The sequence below is a fragment of the Biomphalaria glabrata genome, chromosome 5, assembly GCF_947242115.1.
Source record: "Biomphalaria glabrata chromosome 5, xgBioGlab47.1, whole genome shotgun sequence".
In the NCBI taxonomy this organism is placed as follows: Eukaryota; Metazoa; Mollusca; class Gastropoda; family Planorbidae; genus Biomphalaria; species Biomphalaria glabrata.
This window is the reverse complement of record NC_074715.1, coordinates 9,032,351-9,058,260: the sequence shown is the minus strand read 5'-3', so window position 1 is coordinate 9,058,260 and position 25,910 is coordinate 9,032,351. Positions and strand designations below refer to the sequence as shown.

The following is a 25,910-nucleotide window of genomic DNA, read 5'->3' as shown; positions in this document are numbered from 1 at the left end:
CACTACTTCGCATTGTATTCAAGTTGTGTTATCAAGAAACGCGATTAGTTAAAACAAAACTATGACAGGAAGCAAATTGTTTCATCTCTGACAGTTTTCCCAAACTTTTTACATATGAGTACCCCTTCAGTGATTTTCGTATCACTGAGTATTTCCCCTTCAAACTCTGCCAGTAACCCTGGGGGGTACGCGTACCCTACTTTGTGAAACGCTGGTCTAAAATATCCTACTACTCTTATTTACATTTGTTTAACTATAGGCTATTGTTAGTTACAAGGTCAAAGAGTAAGTGGCTATCAAATGTTGAAGTACATTGAGCAAAATACACAGTAATATTAGCACTTAATCTTGAATCGCGTCGTGTTTTAGTAGACTTTGTTAAGTGATACAGTTTTGCAATAAACAAAAAAGAAATACAAACTAGAACAATGGAATGGTTGGCCACACGGATGTATGCACTGACATATCAGTAGAGGGCCATATAATTTCTTGTATAACATGGACCGGTTTTTGATCTTATTTGTGTTTGCAATATCATTACAGCCATGCTTTTTACAAGGTAAATACTTACTATAGTTACAAAGATTGCAAGGACGACAGACTGAGACAGAGCAAAAGAAAGGAAACGAAAAAGATTAAAGAGAAAAAAAAAGATACGCGACGGATGGTTGAATGATAGAAAAAAAAAGGTACGCGACGGATGGTTGATTGATAGAAAAAAAAAAGATACCCGACGGATGGTTGATTGATAGAAAAAAAAGATACGCGACAGATGGTTAATTAATAGAAAAAAAGGTAAGCGACAGATGGTTAATTGATAGAAAAAAAAGGTAAGCGACAGATGGTTAATTGATAGAAAAAAAAGGTAAGCGACGGATGGTTAATTGATAGGAAAAAAAAGGTAAGCGACGGATGGTTAATTGATGAAAAAAAAAAGGTACGAGACGGATGGTTGATTGATAGAAAAAAAAAGGTTACCGACGGATGGTTTATTGATAGAAAAAAAAGGTACGCGACGGATGGTTGATTGATAGAAAAAAAAATGCCGGAAGAAAAACCGGACTCGAGAAATACATAATCAATTAATTTTTGTTTGTTAGTTCAAATAAACATTTTATGTAATTCTCAACTTTATACTTCTATGATGCGCCCATTTTGTAAAAACCAATTTTGACCCGACGACCTAATATCTACTCAAAAGCTTATATCTCCTTTGCTAGCATTGGATATATATATATATATTATTGATATATTATTGACGACTTATTGATAAAACTATACGTTAATATTTTGATTGATTTTTGTTTTGTCATTAAAAAAAAATACTTTTGCAAAGTTTCAACTTGATCCAAGAATTAGAGGTGGAAGAAATCACTTGAGCTAGATTCCAGACAGACAGAGTTGATGCAAGCTTTGTAAAAATAAAATTCTAATGTCGTTGAATATATTATTTGTGATAGTTTTATGCTTGCTTTTGAAAGATATATTGCAATAATTTTGGTGGAACAGAATTATATAGCGAAAATTTGTTAGACAAACGAAAAGCCAATTTCTGTCGATGCCCACTGTTAACGAGGGTGTTTAGTGGCCAGCACAACGACCAAACGTCTTTATATTCCTGTGATTGTACCTATAATGATGTTTTTGTTTTTTTTTTTTTTTTGTTGATCATCTGTGCAAACATTAACAAAACGAAAGGAATCCGTCTCAGTTGTCCCTATCTATTTACTTAAGAGGAAAATCTTTTCATTGAGCTAAACTATATAAAAAATGCTAACATGTGAACTGTTTTCTTTAGTCTAGAACTAATCTTCGTTTTATCATGACGTCATTGTCGCTACATAAATCCTAACCCGAAATAAACGAAGCAAATGAGAAATGTGTCTTAACTTTTTCTAGACAAATTCCTAATTGTACACTAGCCTAACATTGTAAAAACTGTTTTATTACAAAACGTATAACAACTTTTAATGTGTCTATATATCTGTCTATCAGGTACATTTTTGTACACGTCATTTCTCCCACACCCTATCTCGATCAAATTGAATTTTTGCAACAGTACCTGAAAAAACACGAGTTATAACACAAACTCAGAGGCGGCTCCTGTAGGAGTCAAATCCCTGTCGGATCCGCCTATTAGCAGGAAATATTCATTTTGCGTTGTAAAAAATGTTTTTTTTTCCTGTAAACTTTTTTTATTTGTTTTAGATGTTCCTTTAAAGTTAAAGATAATTTACTTCCTTTTCCAAATCTCCCGCTGGACCACGGAGGATGGCATCGAGTAGGATATGAAAACGGGACCGTCGAGATAATCAGTCCCGCTCGCTATATATATTTGATTTAGTGATGCTGAAAATACACAGAAGATTGTTCTTCTTTGTTAACATATTGTAACATTGCCTCCCTTACATTTACGTAATTGTTTTAGAAATGGATTTTAGAATTTTTATGAACAAATCGCTTGCATAATTAAATTTATAAATTAAACGGCATGCTTTTAGAAAATCAAAAGTAGCCGTTGCACCTAAACGTTTCATGCCGCATCGCATGGTGAAATAATATTTTTCATATCTCTTCTACTTTTCGAGCTCCGAGTGTGACAGATGGACAGACGGACATACGGACCGACGGACATTTTCCACAAACCTTATAGCGGCTTTTCGCCTTACGTGAACTGCTAATTGTTATTATTTTATTTTGTTTAGTATCGAAAAAGGTGAAAGAAAGTGTACTTGACAGATGTGGTGGTATAAGTTAGAGTGGTCTTCTATATATTTTGTGTAGAGAAGTAGGTCGTTGCTTAAAAGTTTGAAACTAACAATAGATAGCTATGAAACCTTCTCTTTTTATAAGTACTTTACTTACAGAGTGTTTAGTGTGTTGGCATGAGAAGTCTTGAGACTTCAAGTTTAAACTTAAATATAACGACTTTTCTTTAATGAAATAAATTTAAAAAGCTATAACGAAAACTTTTACCCAGATACCCATTTTTTTTTCGAACACCCTTCTTCTTTTTTCCAAACTGGTCCAGACAAGTGATATAATGATAGCGTATTGAGAATCTAAAAGCTTAAAATTGTACTTAACAAAAAATTCGTTAAATTATCACTAATCATACAAAATTATTCATGTTGGTCTATATCAGTGGTTCCCAAAATTTTTAGTCACGTAGACCCTTTGCCATGTTTTCTGGATTACGTTGGACCCCCTGCTTAACTTATATTGCATCTTTTCAAATTCACCAACTCCATTTTTCAAAACTATTTTCTACCTGAAGTGAGTCGAAGAATAAACATGTAATTTAAAGCTACTTTTTAATTTAGAGAGATCCTTTTTATTGCTAAAATTCAAATTTGAACCAATTAAAATAACAATTAATATATATTATTTTAATTTCCAAACCCACTGGAAATGTAAGTGGTTTGCTCTTGCTTTGCAGGTTTATCATACGTTGCTACAGGTATTTGTTGTTTTATGACGTATTCGTTCGATTATTAAATATTAATTCATTTATACATTTACCTTAAAAATCATTGTAAACAAAGAGCATTTCCTCGTGTATTTCTTGACCTTTCACGTCTGGCTCAAATATTGGGTCCGCGGAACTGTTTTCATTATTAGAAGAAGGGGAAAAGGCAAGTAACTGGCACCTAAACCACTAAGCTTTGGGCAGAAGGGATTCATTAGCCTTCGCTTGCAAGCCACCTAGCAGAAGGAGAACTAAATTCAAACCTCTGCTGCCTTGCAGCTATACCCAAACACTGCGACCCATTAGGCAGTTTGCAGCACACAGAGCTACGCGCTGTCAGAGCCTTGTTGATGTCTAAGAGCTGAGCCGAAGGCTCTTCGAGCTCTAAGTTTGAAAAAAAAACCCTGTTTGGACGCCAAACAGTAAAAAAAAAAAAAACCTGTGTGAACACACAGTTCTGTTTGGGAGAAACCCTAGACAATGCCTATGTAAGGCATTGCTGTTGACCGATGCGTTTGACCCCCGACACGTGGGCTAGATACACGGCCGAAGTCCGAAAATGCACCGGGGACTTCTGCCATTTTCCTTCAATGTACCAAGCTAACTGTGCGGGACCCGCCATTTATGTAACGATCCCTTTGAGGAACAGCGCATGGATTGGTGACATGTTTGTGGGGACTTTATTACAACCCCGCCCGTGCAATGGGTGGACTCTCGTCTACCCGTCGGCATCCCCACGGGAGTCCTGTGTTGCTACCCATTTAGCCTAGCCACTTCCTCAAATGGCCGTTTCCACGCGGGAGCCACGATGAGGCAGGGCAACGTGCCCGCGGCTGTCAGAGCCTGCGACCCCGCTTATCCCAAAATGTATATGTCGTTGGCAAGAGCATAAGAAGCTTTTAATGTTAAATCTCATACAATTACACATAATTTAAGTTTTTTAAAAAGTATTTTTATGAATATTTTTCTTTGTTTCTTTTTAAATCTAGATGTTTTTTAAATATTCCACAGATAATATTATATTAATAAGTATACACAATCTAGTATGAAATAAAATGAAATAGATTGTGAGTTCTAGTAACCCTATCAATGAAACACCTTTCCTTAGCTCCACTTATAGATCAGTTCGAAAAAAACATTTTGTTATTCGACAATTATGTCATTATGTAAAAAACAAAAATGAAATCCCTTTCTTTTCAAAATGGCCCCAATGGTATACGAAGACAAGAAATTAATACTTTTTTTTTTTGGCAATTTTAACTTCAGAACAAGACATAGTCTGCTATTTTTTTAAAGAATTCTGCCGTTATAAGTGTCACTGCAATAGACCATGTGAAGATGATTTCAAGTGTTCAGACGACGATAAATGTCAAAGTGGATGGTTTGGTTACAGATGTCAGTATCGTAAGTAGCTCTGTAATGTAAGTCATATAGTCATATGTAAGTAATATAATAGGAGGCGTAGTGGCTGAGGGGTAGAGCGCTTGGCTTCCAAACCGAGGATCCTGGTGATGACTGGGATTTTTAATTTCGGGATCTTTCGGCGCCTCTGAGTCCATCCAGCTCCAATGGAGAACTGACATTAGTTGGGGAAAATTAAAAGCGGATGGCCGCATGACACCCTCGTTAACAGTAGGCCACATAATCAGATGACCTTTACATCATCTGCCCTATAGACCTACAAGGTCTGAAAGGGGAACTTTTTTTTAAAGTAATATAATGTGCGATCACTTTATCATTGTATTTCCATCCTAGTTAAACAGAAGTGTTTCTCTTAAGCATATCTCCATTTCTGACTTTACCAGTTATCAACATTCAAATTTAAAGGCGTGTGTTAAAACAAACAATGTTAAGTTAGTTTGTGTATTTGAAAAAAAAAACAGATAGTAATAAAAACGCTTGAAGAAACGATAGTGCTTATTTTTTTTCAATACTTTTATTTTTAAATATAGGCATATATATTTTTAGCATACTTTCATAGAGTTGGTCAACTTTTTTTTTTAAGGTTTAAGTTTGTTTTAGGGCTACAATACATACACTACGGTCTAAGTTAGTACCCAAGGAACATTTCTGCCAAGTTTTATTAAGATTGGTCAAACGTTTTGATTTCTATGCTGGACATACATACATACAGACGCCTTATCTTGTACTTTATAGAATAGATAACAGTGAAATTAAATGAGCTAAGTCTAAAACTACAAGGAAAGGGAAACATAGCCTATGTTTTGGTATAAGAATATATTTGTTTTGAAGAAAAATTACTTTATTTTCAATCTGTAAAGCAACATGGCGATAAAACCTGTACCACTGTTGAGACGAGCTACTTCAGCACAGTTATAAACAAACAATTAATTAAAGATGAATTTGTTGACAGATTTGAGCAATTCAAAACCAATAAAACGAATGTAGCATTTATAAAAATCCTCTCAATTCAAATGGTAACGAAATTCACATTAAGCCATGTGGAATTTGATACTTGATCTCCTCACATGCAATTGATCAATTTAAAAGTAAAGCTTTGTAAAGTAGACAATTTACAGTGTTGAAAAGCAAGTTTGAAAAGTTGGAGGTAGAGAACTATAACTAAAGCAAACAAAAGTGGACAGCTTTCAAAGAAATGCCGCGAGATGAGACACTTATAATCAGGTGAAAAAGTTGGCATTTGACTATCTTCGAATCGGTGTATTCATGCAATATAGCGTTTTCTTGCATTAATATAATTAATATTAAAGTAAGAAGCCAACTAACTAATGAACATTTTGAGTTGTGTTTGAAAAAAACAACAACAATAAGTTATGAGCCAAATGTATACAAACTTTCTAAGACCATGCTAAGTTATCATTGTTAAGTTTTAAATAATAAGTAACCTTAAATAATACAGATGTTACTTTAAAAATAAGATGATTATGTCCTACGCGTCATGTAATAGTAATGTCATGTAATTATGTAATAACACCATATATTATTACCATGTAATATATATATTAACTAATTGTTGTGAAAAATAATAATTATAAAATATAAATACATATTTTCTCTTATGAATAAATAGATTCGTTTTTTTAATACAAAATAGTTAAGCTATTTACTATTTATAGGTGGCAAGAAAAAAATTATGGCACTCCAAAAACGTTAAACTTTTGTAAATTGTAATTTTTGTTTTTTCCGACTCAAAAGGTTGCCGACCACTGTCCTAGAGGGAGGTCTTTGTGAGTACGTCGTGCGGTTTGCACGCTGGACTTTCGTTCGTATTTATCGATGGTCCCTGGTTCGAAACCTGCCCGCTCCCATCCCACTTCGTCTTGCGGGAGGTTTGGACTAGGAAGTAAACTATCTTCAATTCTGAAGGAACATTCGAAACAAGAATAACATTTTTAAACAAGACATTTTACGTACTTCCCAGTCCATTTAAGTTTTCGTTAATTTACAGACCTTGGTTGGCAGGCTATCGTAGACCCCATTCCTAAGTGTTATCCTGTTTTAAATTGTCTTATTTATAGTGCATTCTTTAGAAACAAATTTATAGCATCTTGATTCCTCAACTTTCTAATTCTATAGTTAGGGTCCAATATTTGCATGAATGTATGACCAATGAGTCAATGGCAATGCTATTTGTACATGGTCTAGAGCTTTTCAAGTGTTGCTACAGACTGTGTCTTTCTAGCTACCAGTAGTTCCTTTTGGTGGGACACAGAAGGAGAAAAGCCGCTGATAGTTTAGTATAGGGCAGCGGTTCTCAACCTTTTTAGCTCTGCGACCCCTTTGGACTATTTCCCACCATGAGGCGATCCCCCAACAGTAAAATAATAGTCGAGAGTAACTGCATGTATAAAAATGTTTGACATGTTTCGGATAATCTTTCAGAATTGAAGATAATTTACTTCCTAGTACAAGCCCGCCACATGACGACGGGGGATGGGAGTGGGCAGAGTTTGAACCCTGGACCATCGTTAAGTCCAAACGACAGTCGAGTGCGCAAACCACAATACCAGGCAGCCATCCAGATATTTCAGTTTCATAGATTCGGCTTAAAGAACTTCGTTACAAATGATTTACTGAGGTTTTTCTATTTCTGCTCAACTATTTAAATACAACTAGAAAGTAAAAAAAAAAAAAACGTTAATTTTTTGTTCAAGATCCGGTTTCATAGGAGTTGTTCCTTAATGACAGTATTACCTTCAGTAAAATAGACTTCAAAACAGGAAACAATTCAATATAAATGAAAATGCTTTTCCTATACCTCAAGTCGGGCGCGAATTTCAACGTAGAAAAACTATGTATGATTTAAACTGTTAAAACTATTTATTCAACGACAATAAAAATGTTACAAATCATTCTGTTTTATTTGTCTGAAACATCTAGAATTAGACAACAACAAATAGTAAAAACGAATAGAAAAGTTAGACGATTTCAAGCTTTACACATCTTAAAAAATCAATATTTTTTAGGTCTTAGGCGACCCCTGCAAATTCGTCATTTGAACCCTAAAGGTTCAGAACCCTCGTATAGAAAAATAGAATAAAAGTAAACATAAAAAAATTTATTCTGTTTTATTTTTTCTTTACCTTTAAAGCATTTTTATCAACATTCACAGAAGATTTGGCTGTATTTAATGCAACACTTACTACCAACCCGTTAGGGATGAATATTAGCTGGTTGACTGATCAGAACGACTACACCTGTAATACGGCAAATGATTTGAAATCTGTAACTGTCACGTGGCCCGTATTAAAAGCAATTCCATTATCCTGGACAAGAGTGACTGTAAACGAACCACGTGAGTGAAGTAAACATTTTAAGGGAGATATAGAGAAATAGGCATACAGTTTGTTATATTATTAAAATAAATCTTATCGTTATCAGGCTTCATATATAGCATGAGGTTTTATAAAATATTTCTTCACATGACTTTATCAAAATACAATTTGTCACCGAATGCGTCAAATAATAAGTGACATTGAATGGCTATTAGCATTTTTGAAAAAATATTATTATTTATGATTATTAATTTTATTAACTCAAATTGTGTTGTTTTATTTTATTTCATTATTTTTGTCATTATGAAAAGAATCAATAAAAGTTTTTTTGAAAATTTTTGAAGCTTTTTTTCTACTTTTAAAAAATGCAAATTTTTCACAAGGACAAACTAATCGGCCAAAGCTACGATGACTGCGCTAAGTTTAAAAACGTTTCTAGTAGCTTGCGTTGTCTCTTGCTAAAACTCATCTGGGATATCATTATCTGGGATATCATTATCTGGGATATCATTATCTGGGATATCATTATCTGGGATATCATTATCTGGGATGTATCATTATCTGGGATGTATCATTATCTGGGATATCATTATCTGGGATATCATTATCTGGGATATCATTATCTGGGATATCATTATCTGGGATATCATTATCACTTTCCACGTTTCACAATGCTGTCCTCCTATGTTTCACAAAGATTCAGGGGTGATCGACAGTACAGAAAATACGATAAACATGCAGACCTACAAACACACGCTCGCCAACCCCACCATCACCAGTCCTAAAATGACCATCAAGATCAGTGTCAGAGAAGTCATATATGCTATATAAGCTCAAGGTGTTAAATGATCTATATTGGAAACACAGGCAGGGCCTTAAAACACGACTCCAAAACACCTTAGAGACACCTAACATTTTGCAACTAAGCCCATCTCTATTCCCTTTCCTTCAACACACATCGTAAGGTACCCCCCCTGATCTTCTCGTCTCTGCTATACAACTATGTAATTACAAAAACACCCGCCTGCAGATTGAAAACAAACTAAATTACATGTCAGGCACCCTCCAACCTCACGGTATCAACAAACAAGCGATTAGCACAAACACTATTCTCTTTTTCAAATTCATCTTTGCCTGACATCTCCACCCTTCCGATTTCCTGCGCTTTTACACCAGTTTATTCTTTGTAAAATTTAGTTAGGTTATTGTTTGTTTGGTTTTTAAAGAATCCCACTTGCATATATGTTTTTCTTAAACACACTAGAATCTCTGTCAAATGTTGAGCTGCAGTTCACCAGAGAAGGAACAGCTGAGAAGTCTTCATGTCTAAATGAGACATTCTCAGAAGTAAACAACAAAACTCTAGACAGGCGATGTAATGATGATGTCACGATAACCTCTTTAACTTTATCTGGGAATCTGTCATCTTTATGTTCTTTTTATATCAGTGGAGGTAAGTGACTATCTATCTATCTATCTATCTATCTATCTATCTATCTAATCTAATCTAATCTAATCTAATCTAATCTAATCTAATCTAATCTAATCTAATCTAATCTATCTAATCTAATCTATCTAATCTATCTAATCTAATCTAATCTATCTAATCTAATCTAATCTATCTAATCTAATCTAATCTATCTAATCTATCTAATCTATCTAATCTAATCTATCTAATCTAATCTATCTATCTAATCTAATCTAATCTATCTAATCTAATCTATCTAATCTAATCTATCTAATCTAATCTATCTAATCTAATCTATCTAATCTAATCTATCTAATCTAATCTAATTTAATCTATCTTATCTAATCTAATCTATCTTATCTAATCTAATCTATCTTATCTATCTAATCTAATCTAATCTAATCTAATCTAATCTAATCTAATCTAATCTAATCTAATCTAATCTAATCTATCTAATCTAATATAATCTAATCTATCTAATCTAATCTATCTAATCTAATCTAATCTAATCTAATCTATCTAATCTAATATAATCTAATCTATCTAATCTATCTAATCTATCTAATCTAATCTATCTAATCTAATCTATGTAATCTAATCTAATCTAATCTAATCTATCTAATCTAATCTAATCTAATCTATCTAATGTAATCTATCTAATCTAATCTATCTAATCTATCTATCTATCTATCTATCTATCTATCTATCTTTCTATCTATCTATCTATCTATCTATCTATCTTTCTATCTATCTATCTATCTATCTATCTATCTATCTATCTATCTATCTGTAGTGACCTAATAAAATGCTACAGAAAGACATGTCATGATTCTTGGCTTTATTGAACAAGAATGACAAAACAGTTCACGATAACACATTAAACACACACAAGCTGACCTGGACACCAAGATATTTTAGAACACAGGAGTAGATCAGTTCAAGCCCTGATCGTCGAAAAAAGCAGATCCGAGGAACAATCTTTTCAAATTAAGCCTGAGATTATTGAGCTCATTGGCAAGATACAGGAAGATATTGATGCAATGCGAGAACAAATTAACAGGATTGGGAACAAGGTAGTAGAAAGTGTATCGCAAGTAGTAGGACAAACAGATCAATTTGATAAAATTTTATCTCAACGGCACCGGAGGAATACAGTGCTGATGGCTTCGTGGGGAACACGCTCCCTGCCGTCTGTAGCTCCCACCGATCGACCTGCACCTGAAATGTCAAACATCTACTGCACTGTTTCTTTTCGGGACGAACAGCTCTAACGAGGGGCAATGTTATAACTCTGCCAAGCGCACCGCCATCTAAGCAGAAGTTACGCACTGTTATAGACTAGACTGAGAAGGATGTCAACTTTAAAAAGAGAAGATCGATTTCCACACAAGTCTAGAGCCGAAGTGAAAAGAATGTGCTAGAGATAGAAGTAGTTATAATGTACTTTTAATGTCCGGTGAATAAACACTTAAGTTATTACAATATATATATATAGATCTTCTTTCGTGGTGGAAAATAAGCACATTTCTCATTTTCTATGAACTCGAAGATGGCTGTAATGTCCAATCCTCGCTTTTAAAAGCCTGACGCTTACCTGGCAATGGTTTGTTGGGTCAACTACAGAGATGTATTTGTGTGAAAAAAAAATCTCTTACGATCTTTATTTTTTTCTGTTACATGTCTAGGTAGAAACATTGCATACGGACAGCATGCCTCGCAGTCGTCAGACTGGACATTGTCTAGACTAGTGTTCCGTGCAGACGTTGCGGTTGACGGAAACACTAACTCGATTATGGAAGTCGGGAGCTGCACTCATACTGAAAAGGAAATAGCTCCAAGTTGGAACCTGACTCTACAGAGCAATTACGTTATCAAACGATTCACCATTTATAACAGAGGTAGATATCCTATTGACTTAGGGTTTAAGCACGATGTGGTTTGACCTTTACGAGCAAAAACAATACTTTTACAATTTAGTACGAGGTGACCTTTTCGGTTGAATAATTTATTAAGGAAAGATATTTACTTGTGAGCGAATGTGAATCTCAATCCGAAGATTTGCTTTCGTGTTCTTTCAGTTCCAAATGTCAATGTACATGGCGATTAGAAAAGAAAGTCTCTTAAGTCCCCACACAGAACACACGTAAAAACGTAATCATCTTCTTTTTTGAAGTAACGTCTATATTTCATAAGATAAGATACAGTCTAGAAAACCACAGCTTCCTAGATTTAAGTACCTAGATCTATACCATTGTAATTATAAAAAAAAAGCATTTCTTTTTTTTTAATTTAAAGTTGCTGGAAATCCATTACATTTTTACGTAAATGTACGATAGATTAACTCTGGATTCTAGAAAAATATCTAGAACTAGACTAGATCTTTAGAAGTAGATCTAGAACTTAACTAAATCTTAAGATTTCCACATGTAATTAACGAACTAATAAATAATTTGTTGCTTATACAATACCCGCTGGCCTAAGATGGTATAAACTAGGTTAGTCCATTTATAGGTCGCCCCTTAAATTGAAATAAACAATTATATTACTATACAATTTTCTTGAGACACTCTCTTGCAAAATAGTTAGCACGTTTGCCAAAGCTACGAGTATTTCATGTATTTCGTTTTTAAATTTGTTGTTTTATTTTAGCGGCTTCCCAAAGAGGAATAGACGCCATTAGTTTTGTGTGGTGTGTCTGTCCATCGGTCCGTCCTTCCATCCGTCCAGTTTAGATCTCAGTAACTATAGGAGAAAATGAAAATCATACATCAAGATATTTTAAATCATTTGAAGTTGTAATGCAAAGACTATTTTTTTTCTTTTCCGAAAGAAAACCATGTAATTTTTAAAATTATATATGCAAGTAGATTTTTCAAAAAATTACACCAATTTTCAATGAAAAACTACAGGAGGGGTAACTTTTTAAAAGGTCATGGACTTCATTAATAACTCAAGCTTCATTCATAGATTCGCGCATTGGTAAAAAAAAAAAATGGCATCTTATGTCACAATGGTAAAAGTGTCAATGGATCATGATAAAATATATTTTCCATTTATTTTCTAACTCATTGAATAGAATACATATTCAAATGTTGTTTTTGAAAAAAAAAAGAATTTTGATACAAACTTCCTTTTATTTATAAGTATCGAAAATAACAAACTACTTGTATAGATCGCATCCCAAAAATAAACCATTTAATTTTTAAAATTATCTATGATAAGCAAAAGTACCTTTAAACGTCTACGAGTTAAGCTATCTTAAAGATATGTTTGAAAGTTGGAGAACTACCTAATAGGAGACTTACCAGGAGCTTCCAAGAAAACATTACGATTTGCATTCAGATGTTCAATTTAATCTACATGTGCAACAGAAAACACTTATTGTAATTTATAGCATATCACTGTCATGTAGTTGCTATTTTTTCCTTTTATAAATGTCAACTCTGCCTGTAGGTCCTATGAATTTCAATGCTCGTCGTGTCTAAGACCTTTCTACGCTGCTATTGATTTGAACAGAATGGAAAGCAAAGCGAAGGAATACAATATGCTAGAATATATTAGCAGAATCAGCGAGAAAAATACGGAACTACAAAACGCCGAAAGTCAAAGAAAACATTCTGACACCAATTGCTGAGAAGGCAGGATGCTGCAAAATTAATGTACTACCAATGCCTTAAACCTAGAAGCCTACTAAGCAATGAAAATGAGCATAGATCAAGAAGAAAACGCCGCAAGAAAGTACTTTTAAGTTATTACTCAAAAGACTAAGAAAAAAAAATTGACTTTTTTCTAATGAAAGCGGGACATTAGTCGTCCAGCTTGGACAGACCGTTTCAAGCGAGACTGTCGCGCTAATGTTGGGACGTCTGGTCACCTCTTAGTTTAATAATAATGTAGAATTTGACTTAACAATTTTTTGGTAGGGAAAAATGGACGTAGAAGAGATATCATGCCAATTAAAATATTATTTTGTTTTTATAGGTGATGGTCATGAAGAAAGATTGCAAGGTTTTGTAATTAATACGTATGATGAAAATAGAGCCAGGATTGGATACTATGAAGATAGAAGTGGTTTGTGTAATGTGCTTATCTATTTTATTAATTTAAATGGTAATGTGAATGATACTGTAAACGTTATTTCAATACGTCTTAATGGAGAACAGAAAATACTCACCTTGTGTGAAGTGGAGGCATATGGAGGTAAGTAAAGAGATAAGATGATAGATAATGAAAGAACACTACTATTGTCACGATGCTTGTCATTTTACAAAATTCTGTTGACTATTTTAAGAGTTTATTTTTATCTTTTCTTCTCAAAAAGAAAATACTGTTATATAAGATTCATTGACTTATTTTTTTCACATTTTTTTTAAGTTCATTCTAAATAGTTGAAAATATAAAAGATTCAAGTTTAACTTTCATTAAAACGTTCACAAGAATACATTTCAGAAATTTATTAGATTTTTTTTTTTTTGGATTACCCACCTCATTCGTAGTTACTATTCTTAATTTATAACCCGAAAAGAAATGTTGATTCACTAGTCCAGAGACTGCTATGTTAATAAATTAATACATTTATTATACCGTAATAGTTCAAGCATTACAAAAGCTACTTGAGTTTTTAAAAACAATGACAAAGGCAGATATTTTCTATGTTTCATTTTAATCGTAAATAGAATGCTCTTCCAAAATACTGTAATAACATTTAATTTAATTATTTAATTTCTTTATACATTTAGAGTGCCCATCGGGTAAATGGAGTCTACAGTGTGGAAAACTATGTCCTGCTTCATGTCCTAAAACCTGTGATAGAGACACTGGTGCATGCAATACTGTATGTTTTGGATACAGTAACCCACCACAGTGTGATACAGGTTAGAATTGAGTTAATTAAATGTTAATTCTAATATAAACGTATAATTTGTAATAGTATAGTAAATGCAGGAGAGCCGCTGGTCTTCCAATCTTACGGTATAAGGATGTATGCAAACGCGACATGAAGCTCCTCTAAATCGACACCAGCAGCCTGGAAAAAAGGGTCCCCGGATAGATCCAAATGGAGAAAAGATAGAGTGGAGATGCCATACACAACAGAAGCATGAAGAATGTTGAAAATGCAACATCTCCTGATGATTACATATGACCAACCTGTGACCGCACTGTGTATCAAGGATTGGCCTCTTTAGTCACATATGAATTTGCAAAGGGAAACAGACATAGTTAAGAATTAAAATGCAACAGACAATAATTAAAACATTTCTCTTATAATATAATGTTTGTTATCAACAAGTGCTGCTTTTTAGATGCTTTTCATTTATTTTATATTTGCGAAAATCATTAGTTGGACTAAAATCTGTCTTTATCAACACGAGAGAGTTGACAAGGATTACTACACATTCGTGCACCGAGTTCCTATAGCATTTCAGTAAAATATTTTTAAAAATATCATTTCTTATAAATACATTTTCATATTAATAATAATTATTTTTGTTTCGCATTTGTCTCGGGTGTCAGTAGGCCACACACACATTAACCCTTTCAGTCCGAAAGACGGGTTAAATTAAGAAATCCGCATGTAATGAATATAATGATATATTGTTTCGTGATTAAACTTAAAACTTTGGAGATCTATATTAGGTAGTTACACTGAGATAACTATTCTATTACATTATTAAAAGCACAGTACTCAGGCCAATGACAAATCATTATTTTTACGCCCCTTAGTGTGGAATCGTAAAAAGCGCCGCCGGGCTAAAGAGGTTCAGAACCGCTGTATTTGAGAATGGAATGATTTGCCTGAATTGGCCAAGTAAATCAACGACATAGCAGACTTAAAGTCACTGACTAGCATTGATGACTAGATTGACACAGGAAATGCGTCTGACTTAATTATCTTCTTTTTTTTTAAAGTAACGTCTGTAATATATAAGACATTCTTTTTAAATGTAAAAATGTGTATGTATTTGTGTGATGTAATTAATTTCTTGCTTAATATATTGTAATGACCATGTTCTGTAGTGACTCTATGGTTCATCGTGACCTCGTGGTTATTTTCTGGTTAAACGATACCAATTCAGTCCTGATCCCTGAATCGATTGTGTCTATTTTGTATGGTTCTAATCCCTATATCGAGTGTATCCATCTTTTCCTGCATCTTACCTAGGAGTTCAGTTATATCTGGCCCTACTTCGAATTGATAACTGTCCGGGTCTTCTTCTTCCTCAATCAGGGCCTGCCGGAGACGAGCTGTAAGTGTCTCCTTGCTACCACCAAGCTTTAGACCTCGATACCGAAGCTCTTGTTTTAGTTCTTTAATCAAGAGTTGGTCTAGTTGTTTCATAATAGGGGAAGCCATTACTAACCTACCTCCCGTTCGTTGAGTCGCCTATAATCCCACCTCTGACACCAATGTTACAACATTTAAAGGAGGCAACTCAACGAGGTATGGGAACAAAGACAATACAAAGTTTAATCAACATAGATCACCAAAACAAGAACCGTTCCAATCTCCTCGCACTTCCTCTTCCTCTCTCCCCGTTCATTTAGTCCTTCCTCGTGCGCTGGTGCGCAACCATAGTCACTACAGAACATGGTCATTACAATATTAATGTTTATATATGATATTTTGATTTTTTTTTTCAGTCTGCGCTAGCGGCAAGTGGGGAATAAATTGTCGCAATACTTGCAATAACGGATGCTTTGAGGGAAAGTGTAACATTAGAACTGGATTGTGTGACAAAGGGTGTATGGGTTACAGTGACGCACCTTATTGTGGCTCTGGTAAGATATGTATAGTTTTATTTACATTTAATCATCATCGATCTCAATTTGAGTGAAAGTTCAAGAGCTTTTATCCTCTCTTGCAAAGCACTGGACGAAAATCCTCCTTTTTTGTCACCATACAGTTTGAGAATTTGTGGTTTCCAAGACTTGTCACGATGGAGATTAAATAAGTTTCGAACAACAATCGAACACAATATGACAAACGCTGGCTTACAAAACTTGAATTAAACGTTAAAAAAAAATAACGAGGGACTATATTTAGAAATTATTTTTGGTCATTGTAAAGTCCCTTTGCTTTTTGTGACTTTTGATTGTGCATATTAATATAATTAAAGTTGACTTGTTTCACCTGAGTTGTTCTACTTTTTATCTCGTAAGTCTACAACTTAATAGCACAACACAACAGTGATTAATAGAAATGGGTTAACTCCACTGGTAGCACACTTCAGTTTAGTACACGCAAATAAATTACACATATGCTGGCCAATTCCGCCATAAATACGGCTGAAATCACATAAATCCAAATCCATCAATATCAATTACGTTAGACGTCATTACAGCAGAGAAATTATGTATCTTTTTACTCTGCAGAAGCTCAAAGATTTGTCCGTGCTAAAAGCACGAGATAATTACGTGATTATGAAATCACTTCATGTCACAGTGAGTCTCAAACTGTTCTGTGACAGTCATATATCGGACAAAATTTTAAGGATGAAAAAAAAAAAAGAAAGAAAGGGAACACGACTTAAGCACTTCTGGAACCGGAAGCCTGATTAATAATTTTCTATTAAACTGGACAACAAAAATATTAAAGAAAAAATATTACAGAGCATTCAAAGTTTTAGAAGTTAGAAGTTGTCATAAGCAAATGTAATATTTACTTTCTTAATTTTCCGCTTCAGGTTACAAAAATATAAAAATAAATAAATATACATTACCTTCAAAATTCCGTGTGAGATGTATGCGGACTTTCACGTGTCTAGAGCGGAAAAATAGGACATGCAAATGAACGCAAGAACTTTTAACAATTTCCTAACACAATGTTTACATTTGTTGTAGTTTTTTGTAATGTAATCTTTTGGAAAGTGAATAAAAAAAATGCATTAACGATGAGTAAAAAAAGTATCGGAAACCATTGAATATTCATTAACCAAAGATACAATCACATGCATATTTCGCACATAGCAATATGCACTTCAGAGAGCTTTTATAAAAAAAAATATTAGGTATCATTTCATGTATTATTTATAAACATTGATAACAGTAACAAATGGATACATTTGCTAATGTATCTTACTCTTTTTAAAACTAAAATTTTAATTTAAAATTTTAAGTTTAAACATAACATCGTCTAAGCATATAGATACCATACCATCTATTTACATCCCGCACTGTCGGGCTTGTAAGTATTGGTATCCCTCAGAATGAAATATCTTTCTTTGCTCCTCTAAAAGTTCAATTCGAAATGTATACCACCTTTTTACGATATCAACACCCACACATTTTTTTTTGACCATTTCAAGCTGCAAAAAATAAACCGTATTAAGTCCCTTGCTTTTCAGAATGTCCCCAATTGTATACGAAAGTATACACTCCTAGTATATTTAAGAAACACCCTTGCATTTCTAAAAGAGAAATAAAAAACTATTTTTCCCCTCCCCCCCCCCCAACTCCTTTCTTTCTACAAATTCTCTTCCCAAAACACAGTAACACAAGTATTAGGTTCTCCATTTCTTTAAGTAAAGTTATAGTTATCCATTTAGACCAGCGGTTCTCAACCTTTTATGCTCGGCGACCCCCTTTTTTATCTCCCATTCCGCCGCAACCCCCCCCCCCTCGCACACACAGACACACCAATAGAAGAATAGACAAAAACAATCCATGTTTTCGATGGTCTCGGGAGACCCCTGGCAAATCGTCATTCGACCCCCGAGAGGGTCGCGACCCACAGGTTGAGAACCCTTGATTTACACTTTGCTATCTTTAGAGTGATAAATCATTGAGAAAAATAAGATGAATCAGCGCATATGCATTTAAAGATATTTTGTGAAAATAATTTACAACATACAATACAAAGCTGTGATGTACATTTTTCAACGATCGATACTATTGAACACATTAAAATATTCTATGCTTACAGAATGTTCGAAGGATAGATGGGGAATCAACTGTAGCAATATATGTAGTCAGAATTGTTACTATTCAACATGTGATTCATTTACTGGACATTGTGATCAAGGATGTCTGTCTGGATATCAATTGCCTGATTGCACAAGAGGTAAAGAAAAATAATGACAAAACTGTAATTTCGATCATATTTAAACCATTCTGCTTTAGCCTTTTAAATCTTGGTAATATTTTTATGCTTCTTATGATATTGTGTGTTTTAAAATCACCACATTTCCTTGTTGTTTTTCTTTATTTTTATGCCTATAGTCCATGAACGAATTAAATTTATTTCTCATAACTAACAGATCTGTTTAAAGTTCGAATTTTTCATATTCATAGTATTTTCTGGTATTATATGTAAATAGATTTGAAAAAGAGAGGTAGGCCCATCGAGAAAGTCAGTCAACAGATCTCAAGTGGTGCCCCAAACGTTCAACAGACTAAGAGATAGGTGAAGATAAAAAAAAATGTATTTACACTGATATATATCAAAATAAGCTAACTCTGGTGGCGACGCGGATAGGGGTAATCGTGTGTGTGTAGTCAGCTGATACAGATGACACCTGTAGGCGAGTGATAAACCCTGAGCAATGACCATTGGCGACGTTTCAGAAAAGATCTTTGTTGTGAATACTACTCAGTCACGTCATACGATCATCCTAGATTCAATCCATTGTTACAGCAATATCCATAGAAATTTACAGTTTGCTTTGAAACAAAAAAGAAAAAAAAAAGGTGCGCTTGTAAAGCATTCTCTGTGTCAAAGGTTGACATAGACAGGGATTGTCAATGCGAATAAGCTTCCTTTGTCTATGAAATACTCCTAAAGGCATGCGTCTCATATAGCCTCTGACAAGTAAGTCCATCACCTAGCCTGCTCTTTTGGCTTAGATACTAAGCCCGGCGAAACTGCTCTTACTAACAGGTGAAGGGATGAAGGCGAATACCTGGCGCCACAAAACCGGAAGCTTCAGGCAGATGGATCTAGTCTGCTAGTTCAGTTCTTGTGAACATAGAAGATTGTATAGCGCTCCATTGTTTCTTTGGCCTCGTCCTATTTTATGTTTCTATTCACTAAGACTCAGACGGCGAACTAGTAAGGGAATTAATTCAGCTTTTACCTTTACTGCAACTAAAATTTGTTTCCCTTGCTCAAGATACTCAAGGAAATTATTAATTACCAATTGTAAATTAACTAATTGGTCAATTTTAATTTATTTTCATATTGATTCCCGTGTTCTTAGGTAAAAGAAATAATTGTGCGAAATTTCAGCTTGATCCGATATTGGGATTTGGGTTAGACAGAGCGATTTTAAAGCTTTTAAATACGAATCAATAAATTTATCAAGCTAATTTAAAACAAAAAAAAAATTCCTATTTAAAAATAGTTATGACTTTGCTTGGAAAAACATCACAGTCACATCATTCGCTATGCATATTTTCAGAATGCACAGAAGGACAATGGGGCGTGAATTGTACTAGTACATGTAACAAGAACTGTTACGATAAGATATGTAACCCCAAAGAGGGCAGCTGTAACTCTGGTTGTATTGAAGGATTTCAACCTCCAATCTGCACACAAGGTAACTTTGTAAATTATTATTCTGTCTTACCGTATAGCTGAAATGTGTGTGTTAAGAAAGATTACTGGTACATTATTTTATAAATAGAGTCTAATGAAGCTATTCATGTTCATGAGCAATGTAATTCAGTTCTAACTAGTCGACCCGTGGCGTAGCATACGCCGTTATTTAGTGACGCTATTGTCCACGACTGAAAACAGATTCAGGCATACATTTTTGAACGTTTGGCCTTGTGTTTTTTTTAATTGTCATTGCAAAGACTAATTTAACAGGGGATTGTCAGCGCGTAAAGGTTAGAGAGTCGCCGTGCGTGCTGGTGTCCCGCATGGTTAGGCGACGATGATAATTATACATAAAGAAGATACAACTCTCTATTTATTTTATAGCTCAAAATCATTGAGAGAATATTTTTTTTTGAAGTTGCACTCGTGTAATTGGAGTTTAAAAACAGAGTCTACAAATTGCAACGAAACATATTGTTAGTATTTCTCTTTGTTCTGGCTAAATGCACTGGTAGACACACAAACAAAAACACTGCAAATAACTTGACTCAACTTTCAGCTTCATATAACTTTATCGACTATTAACTCTAGCCATTCGTCACTGTAACAAGCAGGGTAGAACACTGCACAATATCTTTTAGTTTACAGTTCAATTTACTTCTTTGCAATTCATCTCTTCTCAACTTGCATTGGGCCGTATTGCGCCCTACTCAACTGTTTCAAGTTGTACTCAACTTCTAGCAAACCAGAGCCTTACACGTCTTACTTCGACTGTATTGTCTATAGTGATTCAAGTCGAATCATACACATCTCTTCTACAGCCTCACACTGTAGTCGACTCTACCGACGACTCTTTACAGTAACTCTTTGGTTTATATAGAGTTCTGAATAGCTTCCTCAATGTTGCGAGAACATTGCTAGTACCTTTTGGAACATCACGTGACGACTCGTCACATCCCGTCATTGTTTATAAATGTACATTCCAGAGAACTCTCGCTGCTGTGTCATCTCGCCGGGGTTACACGTAATGGCCTCTACCTGTCACTCTTCATTTGTAACAGTATTAATAGACTATGGTGAAAATTATATGGGCGTTTTGTAACATTTAAAGAGTTATACATGTACCATTTTATCATCAATGAAAGCTCGTAGACTGAAAAAATTAAAACATAATACATATAATTTCAATTACAGCTACAAGCAAAACATGGTTATATCACATCTGCTGCATTAAGCTCGTAGACTGAAAAAATTAAAACATAATACATATAATTTCAATTACAGCTACAAGCAAAACATGGTTATATCACATCTGCTGCATTAAATTTGATCAGTTAATTATGTTGAATGTACTTTTGTAAGGATAAAGTCAAGTTTGTGGTTACTGTTAATTTATAGTCAAGTGGCTAAGTGACTTTACTGGATAGAGTTGTTGAGAGGCTTGAACTTAGCTTGGCTTGGCTACCTATGAAGAATGTTCGATTTTGGCACCCGACTCGAGCAGAGTTATGTTTACTGAGCTCCTAAAGGCAGCACGGAAAACCTTCTCCCAGATACCCTAAAAGAGATCGGACCATAGCGCTCTGAGCAGGATATAAACTTGAAAGTAGCGCTATAAAAAAAGTTTTTATTATTATTACTTCCAAACCTTAAGGTCATGGGTTCGAATCCACACAACTCTAATGGATACCTGACTTGAATTGGAGAAAGTAGAGGTGGTTTATCGTTGTGCTGGCCACATAACACCCTGCTCGTAAACACCGTAGTCCATATAAACAAATGACCTTAACATTATCTGCCCTATAGATCGCAAAAGAGAAATGCAATTTACTTTTGCACTAATATAAGCATATTCTTAGATACAGCGTTACAATACAATAATAAGTAAAAGAAATAACTTTACAGTTAAGAAATTAGTCAATACTTTTTTGTTAAATGATTTTATTTCGTGTGTGGCAGAATGTGTTATAGGAACTTACGGAAGAAATTGTTTATTCAATTGTTCAAGTCTATGTGTCAATGCTGAATGTGACCCCGTCAAAGGTGCATGCAATAAATGCCCTAGTGGTTATGAGGGGCACGCTTGTGATATAAGTAGGTATAACTTATATATATATATATATATATTTACATGTAAAAATCGCTTTTTTACTTCCCCCCTCCCCCATAATAAAAAATCAACTTATAGACAGAAATACAGATATGTCAATATGGTGTTTTTTTTTAATTCATCAAATCTTTATAACTATATAATTATTTTGTAGATTTTACACTCAAAAGGCGGACGCACTGACGAACAGAAATTGTAAATCCAATATTGTCTTTTACACTTTCAGAGTACGATTAGAATATGTAGAAAATTATATGTTTAATATTTAATGAGCTTTTTTAATTTTTTTTTTTGGGAAGGGGGGGGGGGCGCCATAGAGTCCACCTATCTCTAATACCTGACTTTAGTTGGGGAAAAGTAAAGGCGGTTGGTAGTTTCGCTAACTATTTAACTCTTTCTCTCCGAAGTTATTTCCCCACGTTTTGAAGGAATTCTTCATTTTGCTCATTACTATTTCACTCCCTTGTTATGATTGAGCTTACTTACATTGAATTATTGGGATATTTGATTTTTTTTTCTTGTTACACTTTAAAAAAATGGCGTAAGTTCTGTATATATTATGTTGTTCTTTAAAAAAAAAACAGCCTCAGACTTTCTTAATAAAAACAAACATGTCGGCTAGCAATGTCATCGTGTTCTACAAAAAAAAAAGAATATCGGTTCACTTTTCCAGTAGATTCTATAGTCCTATGTCACGAACGCTCAAATGTTAAATTCCTTGGTAATAATCTAATAGAAAAAAGCAGGGATCGTAACGAAGGTAAAGATAGATTTTGAACATTTTTTTTAGGGGGAGGGGGATTTTTCTATATTTTGGTTTAGTGCTTACGTTTCGGATGAAAGCACGTTGCCGGCCGGATCTGACCCGCGGGACGTATTTTGGGCATCACTGATAAAAACAAAGTTTAAACGCATAACCCAATGTAATATTGTTTTGTTCTTGTGTTGTTGTTGATGTTGTTGTTGTTTTTACACAGAAACGTTTAGCCTAGAACTGAACAGTTTTGGAATAGGATTCGTAGTAGGAACACTAGCTCTTGTTTTAGTCATCATTGCCTTGCTGCTTAATAAAACTTTGGTTTTCCATTGGAGCCAAAGGACAGAGTCATTAGCTGTTCGAACAAATCTTCAACTTAAAGAGTGTCCTAATTATGACTATGTTACAGATACAGGTGACGTCGTTATTACTATAAGTTCGTTTTGTACATTGTTGTGTGATCTTAGTTTACCAAGCTTTGAATAAGTATTTCTTTTAAAGCGGCTGCTGTGTCTAGTCTGAATAATGTACTTTTTTTAAAAAAACTAAGCTGGCGTGTCTTTAGACTTCATCCATCCATTTATCCCAGTGCCAGTGCCACTACAGCCCATGGAGGGCTATAGCCTGCTTAAACATGACCCCTCCATTCAGATTTCTCCTGTGCCTGTCGTCTCCATGTCCTAACCCCAAGCTGTTCTAGATCTGCCTGTTTAGACTTCACTGTTTTTCAATTAAGTACAATTTTTAAATATTAACCTATAAGGAGAGTTTAAATTACATTTTATCTTAGCATAGATGGAACACTAGTACTAAACACAGGGGTAATGGGTTTTAATCCTGATACAAATTTGAATTTAAATTTTAGAGATTTTTAGCACGCCCTTAACTCTAATGGGTACCTGACATTAGTTCTGGGATAAGTACAAGATCACAGAAACAGATGACCATAATTAGCAAGGTCTGAAAGGAGTTACTTAATGTCTGAAATAAAATCGTAAGAGAGAACAACATAAAAATACTTTATGTAACTCTTTCTCTCCTAACTGACAATACCAACGTTGATTCCACTAGAATGTGGTAAATAATTACGGAGAGAAAGAGTTAAAAACAAGTCTTATATTTAACGTAGTTGTATCAATTAGTGTGAATCAGTCATGAAACTAATTTTATTACCAGCAATAATCTATGGGATTAGAAATATTTTTACCAATTGTTTTTGTTTAGCGAAATTTCATGTTTTTTGATTTTCAGATTAGCTCCTTGTTTGTGTTTTTTTAATTTTTTTTTTTTTTACATTTTGCTTGTTTCAAATGTTAGTTGAGAGGCAATAAATAGGTCAACATATTTTCTTTACAGCTCATCAACCCGATGATGTAAACAATGAGTACGAGACGACATCAACGAACAAATGCTATGAGGATGTTCTTGCCAATTCTCCTTATGATTGCATTAATGTAACTTAAGTTATAGCTTTATTCAGTTTATCACCAACCAAAAAGAAAACAACAAAAAAACAGAATTTTTTAAAAACCATTATACAATGTTGAGAGCCTCCAATATCTACAAATCATCACACATCTATTCATTCGAAAGTATTGTAATGGACTGAATTGGTAATTATATGATACAGGAGTTAAACTTGGTGTCAAATTCAGCTTGTCAATTTCAATTTGTCTTGTAGAAAATCACTTGTTTTTTGTTTTGTTTGTTTTGTTTTTTTGTCCTCAAAATGGCGACTCATCAGCGGATGTTATTTTGTCTGCTTATAGGAATGCTCATATCGGCTTGGTCTTATCCGTGCCGCCGGTGGTGGTATTATTGAGAAAAGTTAAAGCATGGAATAAAAAAAAAATTATACACAATTGTAACTGATAAATGGGTGATAGATGAAAATATTAATCTTGTACCGGTCAGCAATGCTATCAATGTGTGTAATGTTGAAGAATGCTGGGTTCGTGCGTCCAGGAGTCACACTTAACAGGTAACAAACAAACAAACAAACATTTAGTGAATAACAACAGTTGTCAACTGGAACAATATTTAATAATACTTAATTGTAAGTTAACAACATATTTACATATACATCAATATCATTGCTGTTAGCATTTGATTAATAATTAGTCCAATATCACACCAATAAGTTTCAATAACACACCTTTCACGCTCACACTTCATCTCTGCGCCCTACGGAACATCAACTCCCTACACCTCAACAACGATAGTTACTATACGACTCCAAGGGCGGAAAGGCGACACACTATCCCATAGCCCAAAGCCTAACACCCCTTACAACGGGGAAACAAAAAAAAACCAGCTACCCAGCTAACAAAAGAAGCTCTCTCTCTCTCTCTCTCTTGCGGGAACTAAGGATGACGTAAACACACACATACACAATATTCTAGACAACAAAACACACCAAATATAAACTACTAAACTACTACGCTAAAACACCAATATTAAATACAAAGAAAACTTCGAGCGCACGACATCTATTAGTTATTTTAATATTTTATATTTCTGATACAGTTAGCTTTCTAAATGCTGTATTGTAAGTTTGTGTTTCCAATTAAAGTTTCTGTGTTTGAATCAAAAGGATCTACTAGTTAACATAAAGATTTAGACATTATATAGAATACACAGCACGTCACAGTAACTTATCTTATCAGTTGACATCTTCAAGTAAGGCTTAACTCTTCTTAACAGCTGACATCTTCAAAATCCTCGGCAACACGGTTATAAGATGTTATGGTCAAGTGATCGAAAGCCTTCGTGGACCAGAGATACAGTGTGTAAGAAAGCGGCAGTTCAAGAT

At 34.2% G+C, this 25,910-nt stretch overlaps 1 protein-coding gene across 3 annotated transcripts; it reads left to right on the top strand.

Moving 5' to 3' along the window:
* The first annotated feature begins 287 nt into the window (after positions 1-287).
* LOC106070736 (multiple epidermal growth factor-like domains protein 10) lies at positions 288-25,690 on the top strand. Of its 3 annotated transcripts, none has more exons than XM_056028595.1 (13): positions 288-559; positions 4,766-4,873; positions 8,064-8,246; positions 9,491-9,679; positions 11,380-11,592; positions 13,676-13,894; positions 14,434-14,568; positions 16,337-16,474; positions 18,618-18,755; positions 20,092-20,229; positions 22,191-22,325; positions 23,319-23,513; positions 24,455-25,690. In XM_056028595.1, the coding sequence occupies exons 1-13, from the start codon at positions 499-501 to the stop codon at positions 24,559-24,561; spliced, it is 1,959 nt and encodes a 652-aa protein (XP_055884570.1). In that variant the 5' UTR covers positions 288-498; the 3' UTR covers positions 24,562-25,690. The 3 variants fall into 3 exon arrangements, with proteins under 3 accessions (XP_055884570.1, XP_055884571.1, XP_055884569.1); XM_056028596.1 differs by having other exon boundaries at positions 4,736-4,873; positions 13,676-13,765; XM_056028594.1 differs by having other exon boundaries at positions 289-559; positions 4,736-4,873; positions 24,455-24,752.
* The last annotated feature ends 220 nt before the right edge of the window (positions 25,691-25,910 follow it).